Here is an 8,815-nt window from a genome sequence, read left to right as displayed (position 1 = left end):
AAATTTTGTATTAGTCCCTGTATGGTGAGTCTTTTATGTTTCACTGTATTTATAGCTTATTTTTACTTATACAATATTGATTTTTGTCTTGCAACTTATAATTGCGTGTTTATCATTGTGTTGCTTCGGGAAATGTATTCTCGTTGAAGGAAGCTTCTCTGTAATTGAAACAAGCACTTAATTCTATTGGTGTTCGCATTCTTAGTATTTTGGAACTATATATATATATATATATATATATATATATATATATATATATATATATATATATATATATATATATATATATATATATACATATATATATATATATGTATATATATATACATGTATATATAATATACATATATATACATATAATATAATATATATGTATACATATAATGTATATGTGTATACATATATATATATATATATATATACATATAATTCTCTCTAGTTCCAAAATACTCAGAACACGAACACCAATAGAATTAACTGCTTGTTTTAATCACAGAGAAGCTTCCTTCAACGAGAACATATTTCCCGAACCAACGTAATGATAAACACGCAATTAAAATTGACCAGACAACAATCAATATTGTAAACGTAAAAATAAACTTAAACTGCAAAGAAATATACAAGACTCGCCATAGAGGAACTAATTAAAAAACGTATGAATTCAATTTACCACAGAAAATAAAAGCTTGTTTGTAAATAAGGCGAATTACGTATTTGTCTTCATGAAATATCATGAAATAAGTTTGTAAATATATATATATCGGTCAGAAATACGACTTCTCAAGCATTCGCTATGTCGAGTATAAAGCCTGATTAATATGTGATTAAAATGAGCTTTTAAATCAGTTTAAATCGGGCATAAATACGTCTCATCAAGTCCTAAGTATATAAAGAACAAAAATCAGGAATATGATTTTAAAATAATATTGTAAATCAGTTTGAATCAGGCAGAAATACGACTTATCAACTCCTAACTGTGTAGTTAAGTAAAAAATCGGGAATATGATTAAAATTATATTGTAAATTAGTTTAAATCAGACAGAAATACGGCTTATCAACTCCAAACTATGTAGTATAATAAAAAAAATCAGGAATATGATTAAAACACAATTGTAAATAAGTTTAAATCAGTCAGAAATACCACTTAACTCCTAATTATGTAGTATAGGAAAAAAATCATGAATATGATTAAAATACAATTGTAAATCAGTTTAAATCACGGAAAATACAGAAATATAACCGCTCAATGTTTAGAGCACAACACCAACTTAAAAACGCAAGGAACTGTAAGAGTCTGAAGTATGTAGGTTACTCTATAACTCATCTACGCCGAACTACCGTGAATCTGCGGTAACTGCTTGTTAAACTACCGCTAAACAACTTACTAAACTACCGATAATATCTACTGAACTGCCGCTATTATTACTGAACTACCGCTCGCAGTCTGGAGACAATTTGGAGAAATGATTTTCTGTGAATGACGATCTTTAAAAGTTCATATGTACTCGAGTCGGTCTCAAGTCCGGATGAAAGGGGAAGATTAAACGTAGGATTAAGACTTGAGACAAGGCTTGGGGGTCTGCTTTAAGCGGCAATGGGTTATAATGAGGCCTGAGAACCGACAAATTGATGAGTTAATAATGAACGGCGCTAACAGGAATAGTGTGTGAAACATGGCGTGTTTATTCCGTAGAGTTTTCCACACTCACTCGTCTTGCAATCTCTCTCTCTCTCCTATTTTAGGTCAATAAATCCTTAATCATGACGTCATTAGGAGAGTTTATTATAATATGATATATACATAATATACAGAACATATATACAAAATGGCTTAACTTATATACGCAGATAACTATATCATCTGACTTACTGTAAGTATATTTCAAAGGTGCTTTGGGTAATGATATTAAAATGAATATATATATATATATATATATATATATATATATATATATATATATATATATATATATATATATATATATATATATATACACACGTTACAGTAATGTCTTCATTAATATTTCAGAATCTAACACGATGGATAAATTAAATGTCCATATGCAGCCCAGGCCTGACGGAGAGAATAAATCTGATATAAAACGAAAAAAGAGCAATGGATTTCCTGCCTCTTGAAGAATGGAAGGTTATAGGAAACAGGGGAAAGGAAAGGCGGGAGAGAGTTCCAAAGTTCCGGGTCTGGGCAAGATACAGGCATTCAATTACAGCTTTTGAAATAATGAAACAAAAAAAATTATGATTTTTCTTAATATTTTACAATGAGGAGAGATTTTTACATTAAAATCATATTTAAACTTACAAAATAAATATAAATTTTGAATGTATCAAGACACATACACATTCGGAAGAATAACAATAAATTTACCTACTGGAATGTATTCATAAATTTACGCTATCTTGATTTCCTACCGAGAAGTGATTATTACAGCTTTGTGAAACCACAAACAGGGGAATTTGAGCAGGTGAGGACACGTATGACTCCTATCTATCAAATCCTACGTTTAGAACCGGACTAGATTCTCAAAAATGAATTCTGTAGAGAAAAAAAAGGTATCATGTAATGATACATTTCATAAATGAATAACAATTACAGGTCTCCGGAGATCTCGCCTATAGGTGCACGCCAAGGGCTGTTGCGTGGTGGTCGCTGGTTCGCAAGAGGACCAAAACGCCCATCCGATATTACCCGAAAATCTGCTGGGCGTGCGTCATAGGCAGCGAATCTCGACGGAGACGTTCACTCATTCACTACTGACTAGAAGTTAATTCGGTGAAGGTCGATTTCCTAGTAATCTTTGAGCACTAAGGGAAGATTTGTAAGTATTCAGCTTTCTAGGTGCTATGTCAGCTTCGTTGTAAGGGGAGAAGGCTTGTTGAAACCTTTGTATCGGCCCTCCATATCAAACTCAAAACCTTGACTGTCCTCAGTACCGTACTGACGCCGAAGATATTAATCGTTGTATCGGCTCACCACTTCATATAACTATAACTTTGATTCCAGTGAGTATCAACATTGAATGTTGCAAACTTATACAGCAGTGGGTATAAATCTTTTGCAACGGCTCGTCTTATAATTGATAGATTTGAACGCTGTGGCCTACAATAGCGTTTTTCTGTCTTAATATTGTTTAAATCTGGTGTTTTTCAAATAAAAAATTAATGGCGATTTCAGCTTCTAATTTTACTTAGTTGTTTTTTATATAATTGCGAAGAAGGTGGAAAGTTTTAAGCTTTTTTCTGATACACTTCTTGATTTCACCTTGAGATTAATTCATATTTTCTTATCTTTAAAAATTAAATAATTTTCTTATTACTTCATTTCCAGACTTCTTTCTTTTCACACACTAAAAACACAAAGATCTTAGCTTCAGAATTCACTTAATTCCTAGGTGTTCCAGTTCTCCAAACTCCTTCCAAAACCACAGTTTTCCCAGACGGAACACAAACGGAGATTCAATCCTGATGTTTATCAAGCCAAAATAAACCAGAGATTATCAATTGCAATTCTGGCGCGAGGCTTGAGACTTCAGTTCGTCAGGGTACCCGCAGGGGTCCACAGTGACGTGGCCACTCGGCCATTGATGACTTCTTGTCTCTGGGGCGCCCATGACAATTCGGTGAAGGTGTGGGACATGTTCCCTTCTTGCCCGTGATCTGGGGATGATAATAATAATAATAATAATAATAATAATAATAATAATAATAATAATAATAATAATAATAATGTGACCTTACTGAAATAAGTAGGGAATTATATACCTGGTAGTTACTCGACTCCTTTGGGTTGTAGCTCGGATTGAAAGAAGGCATGGGCTAGCAACCTCATCCCTAAAAAGTAGAACCTTCCGAGTTGGAAGTTTAGAACCTTCTACAAGCAACCAGTAAGGTTCTCCCTACAGGATGACAAGTCCCCGGTTTTCAGCAGATATGTTGGGATGAAGTTGCTAGCCCCACACCTTCCTTAAGCCAGGCTGCGACCCACAACAGTTAACTACTTACCAGGTGCTTCAATATCACCTGAAACAATGATATCAGATTCACCATAAAAACACCCTTCCTCCCCGCCCAGGGAATCGAACCCGACCCATAAAAACTACAACAACATACTTACAAGCATCGAGCTGGCTCTTCACAACCACCTTGTTGTTGTTATTGTTATTATTGTTGTTGTTGGTGGCCGCTGGGTCGCTGGGGTGGTTAGCTGAGCTAGTCTCCACCATGTCTGATAAGAAGGTTATGTAGCCGATGGCTAGCCTCAGGGTGTCTACCTGTCAGGTTAATTGGGAGGTTATTATTATTATTATTATTATTATTATTATATATTATTATTATTAAATCAACAGCTTATTATCATTATCATAATGACTATCATCCTACAACACCACAACCCCTCTCCTACCCTCTGAACGCCGCCCCACGCCACCACCCACACCCATCCTCACCTTCGACAGCCGCTTCTCGTAGGGCATCGTCGGGATGTGGGCGCGCAGCCCTTCGAAGGCGTCGTTGATGGACGCCATGCGCCTGCGCTCGCGCATATTGGCGGCCTGTCTCTGCCTGACCTGGGCCAGAGGGCACATTCGCCTCCTTCTTCTGTGTTCCCGCACGTTGGACGCGACCAGGGATTCCTCCTGTAGGCACTGACGAAGGGAGAGAGAGAAAGAGAGAATTTGTTATTAGATTTAGGGTTGTTAAATGAAGGGTTATGAATGTTGGTTGTGTTGTGGTTATTGTTGGCAAATGGGAGGTCGTAAGAGTTGTAAATGTTGTTAATGGTTGTATTTTTATTATGTGGAAATATGTACGAATTACAACTGTTATGGTAAATGTATATACAGATATATATATATACACACATATATATATATGAATATATATATATGTATACATATATAATTCATATAAATACATATAAGTATATATATTTGCATATATATATATATATATACATAAATATACATAAATTATAATGACACAATATAACAGTACAATGAAAAACTTCAACAAACATAACGACCATAAAATCGAAAACTCAAAAACGAAAAGAGAACAAGAATTTGATGACAATAAATAAAAAAAAAGATAAACATAAAAATAAACAATAATAAGTCGGAAAAATTTAAAGGGAACTTAAATTTAAGACTTTAGGTAACAGTGAAAAAGCATTTGAATAATTACTTAATTTATTGATGATATATTCTAACATAAGACTTCTCTCTCTCTCTCTCTCTCTCTCTCTCTCTCTCTCTCTCTCTCTCTCTCTTTAGTAGATTCTGATAAGAATTTGCTCCCGAATGAGATATTCAAAATGGAGAGATGTTCTGTTTGAGGAGTTGGACAGATGAGTGGGAATGGGCCGTTACTGGAATATTAGGTTTTGATGGTACTAATATTATTATTATTATTATTATTATTATTATTATTATTATTATTATTATTAAATAATAATAATAATAACAATAACAATAATAATAATAATAATAATAATAATAATAATAAGACAAAAACACTAAGTTAAGAGGATGGTAGGTTTCAAATCTCAGGGAAAGCGTCAGCAGGTAGAGAGTTCCGAAGCCTGGTGGAAGAAGGAGAGAAGCGATTTCTGTACCTTGCTTTGTGTCGTTTGTTTGTTTGCAATACTTGTGATTGGCTATGACTGGTTCGATTTTGAGAGAGATCAAGAGTTGGATGGGTTACCTTTCGGCTTGGAGTAGGCTTGCGTCGCTAAGTGCTTTAGTTGTTTATTTCAAATATAATTGAATGAAATAGACTATTAAGAAAAAAGTATATTAACACCCGGCAGGCTACTCCTCCTCACATTTTTCCGTTGGGCTTAAGAATTTATTTTACAAAAATAAGGACAACGAGAGAGAGAGAGAGAGAGAGAGAGAGAGAGAGAGAGAGAGAGAGAGAGAGAGAGAGAGATTACACACACACAAAACAAAAAAAAAAAAAAAACAGAAAAATAAAACAAATTAAAATATACAGAATCCCAATGCGCCACTCACCTGAGACCCCAGCTGGGCATTCTTATGAGGAGAGCTCCAAGGCGCCCAAGTGTCGTTAGAACTGCAGGAGGATATAGGCGAAGCCGAGGAGAGAGGGGCATCCCACTCTGCATACCCTGAAGATGACCACCACTGCCTGTTCATGGCTTCCATTCCAACGTTCTCCACGCCATACATTTTGAGTTTTTTTTTGTTTTGTTTTTTTTAGTTTTTGAGTTTAAAAAACTTGAGTTTGGTTGAAGAATGAATTTGTTGAATTTTTGAATTTTTTTATTTGAGTTTTTTTTTTAGTTTTTAGTTTTTGAGTTTAAAAACTTAAATTTGGTTGAAGAATAGATTTGTTGAATTTTTTGGATTTTTTATTTGAGTTTTTTTTAGTTATTGAGTTTTTTTCGGTTGAGTTTGGTTGAAGAATAAATTTGAATTTTTTTAAAGGTTGAGTTTGGCTGAAGAATAAATTTGAATTTTTTTAAAGGTTGAGTTTGTTTGAAGAATAAATTTGAATTCTTTTAAAGGCTGAGTTTGGTCGAAGAATAAATTTGAATTTTTTAAAGGTTGAGTTTGGTTGACAAATAAACTTCTTGAGTTATTTCGATTGTATTTTAGCTTGAGTCTTTTAAAGGTTGAGTTTGGTTGAAGAATAAATTTGTTGAGTTTTTCTTAGTTTAATGAGGTTGAGTGTATTAAAAGGTTGAGTTTGGTTGAAGATTAAGAATTATTACTATTAAACTGGTTACAAATATTTACTCATCACTTATAACATCATAACCTCCTTCTAAAGTACTTTGAATTTTGGTTGTGATTTTTGGTTGTAATTCTGTATCTTCAGTAATGGCTAATTACAACCTCATATCATCTCTCCCTTGTAAGTTATTTATCTGCCACAATACTGTCGTTCTTTCTCAGGTAAATAACTCAGAAACCTGATCTCTGTCACAACACTTATCACAACCAAGAGAAGTTGAAGTATTTCTCACAACCAAGAGAAGTTGTAGTAAGTCTCACAACCAAGAGAAGTTGTAGTAAGTTTCACAACCAAGAGAAGTTGTAGTAACCCTCACAACCGAGAGAAGTTATAATAAGTCTCACAACCAAGGTTGTAGTAATTCTCACAACCAAGAGAAGTTATAGTAATTCTCACAACCTAGAGAAATTGTTGTAATTATCGCAACCAAGAGAAGCTGTAGTAATTCTCACAACCCGGAGAAGTTGTAGTAATTCTCACAAACAAGAGAAGTTGTTGTGATTCTCACAACCAAGAGTAGTTGTAGTAATTCTCACAACCAAGAGAAGTTGTAGTAATTCTCACAACCCAGATAAGTTGTAATTCTCACAACCAAGAGATTTTGTAGTAATTCTCCCAACCAAGAGAAGTTGTAGTAATCCTCACAACCCAAAGAAGTTGTAGTATTTCTCACAACCCAGAGAAGGTGTAGTATTCCTCACAACCCAAAGAAGTTGTAGTATTCCTCACAACCCAAAGAAGTTGTGGTATTTCTCACAACCAAGAAAGTTGTAGTAATCCTCACAACCCAAAGAAGTTGTAGAATTTCTCACAACCCAAAGAAGTTGTCTAAGAAATATCATTCCAGGAAATATATCTTAATATATTTGGTCCGTGTTACCAAGCTTTAGAGAACAGCAAATATGACATTGCTTCGTCAAATATTATCTTGATGTTTACGAAAAATGGTCTTTTTAAATGAAATTCTTCTGTAAATCAGTCAATATGCAACTTAGATATCTCGTATAAATCACTCTCCTTCCGTTTAACTTAAAACACTTTATATATTGACGTTTCCATGGCGATTAAATATAAATAATGTCCTCAGAATTGAAAGGTTTCTGCTCAGAGACAGACGTCAAAATATGGCACTCTTGGAACTGACACTGACACGTCTTCCCTCGTCGGCTGTCACAAGCGTAATACGAGAGTGACAGGGGAAGCACGTGGGTTTCTCCGGGGGTTATCAATAAACTCGTCTCGGATGCGGGATGTACGATGACTTTTGTTTTGAAAATTAACGATAAATCCACCATTAAAAAGCTGTTTATTTAATAAATTATATTTACAAATTCGAAATGTTATTAATTTAATAAATATTTATTTTAAAAAATCGTAAAAGTAACGTAAATTCGATAAATAAGGAATTTAAAAGGCATATTTGAGCTTCGTTAGCTCCGCCCCTGACACCCACTTCCAACCAATAGGAGACCAGAATCGCCGTAAGTGGGCGGGGCCATCAGAAACATGGGCCGTGACTCGCTAAAGCCTTTATTCCTGTCTAATAAATTATTCAAAAGTAACATCTATGAAATATTCCGAAAAAGGGAATTTATAAAGGACCCCCTGCCCCCCTTTTTTAGGGGGGTGGGGGGATAAGGAAGGACCAGCTGATAGATGCATAAGATATGGATGAATTTCTTCCCATATATTTTTCCTCATATTTATTTTTAGTTTAAGTCAAGGTTAAAATATAACAGATTTATAGATAAGAATCAGGTTTTATATACAAGAAATTGCCTAAAGATGAGAAAGGATTTTTAACCGGATCCGGATTCGGATTTGTCCGGAAATCTCACTAATTATCCGTTGGTTCATAAACTTTAAGTCGTGAAAGTTTCATTAAAATAATAATAATAATAATAATAATAATAATAATAATAATGAATAAACTTAATTTCAACATACACAAGATAATAATAATAATAATAATAATAATAATAATAATAATAATAATAATATATTGCAACGTCAACTTCAAATGAAATAGCTAAGGATACTA

General features: G+C 33.9%; 1 protein-coding gene across 1 annotated transcript; it reads right to left on the bottom strand.

The window, feature by feature from the left end:
• Nucleotides 1-2,000: 2,000 nt before the first annotated feature.
• LOC136856131 (pancreas transcription factor 1 subunit alpha-like) lies at nt 2,001-8,421 on the bottom strand. Its single transcript, XM_067133783.1, has 4 exons — nt 6,030-8,421; nt 4,464-4,661; nt 4,133-4,289; nt 2,001-3,675 (listed from the first exon to the last, which is right to left on the bottom strand). Exons 1-4 carry the CDS (start codon nt 6,204-6,206, stop codon nt 3,548-3,550), a joined length of 660 nt encoding a protein of 219 aa, XP_066989884.1. The 5' UTR covers nt 6,207-8,421; the 3' UTR covers nt 2,001-3,547.
• Between the last annotated feature and the right edge of the window lie 394 nt (nt 8,422-8,815).

The sequence above is a fragment of the Macrobrachium rosenbergii genome, chromosome 34 (genome assembly GCF_040412425.1).
Source record: "Macrobrachium rosenbergii isolate ZJJX-2024 chromosome 34, ASM4041242v1, whole genome shotgun sequence".
Classification (NCBI taxonomy): domain Eukaryota; kingdom Metazoa; phylum Arthropoda; class Malacostraca; order Decapoda; family Palaemonidae; genus Macrobrachium; species Macrobrachium rosenbergii.
Note: the sequence above shows the minus strand (reverse complement) of the source record. Positions and strands in the feature narration are given on the sequence as shown.

Coding starts and splice junctions, on each gene's coding strand:
- LOC136856131 (XM_067133783.1), bottom strand. CDS start 6,206: ATGTATGGCGTGGAGAACGTTGGAATGGAAGCCATGAACAGGCAGTGG. Junction 4,662..6,029: donor ATGCCCAGCTGGGGTCTCAG/GTGAGTGGCGCA, acceptor TCCCTTCGTCAG/TGCCTACAGGAGGAATCCCT. Junction 4,290..4,463: donor ACGAGAAGCGGCTGTCGAAG/GTGAGGATGGGT, acceptor TTAACCTGACAG/GTAGACACCCTGAGGCTAGC.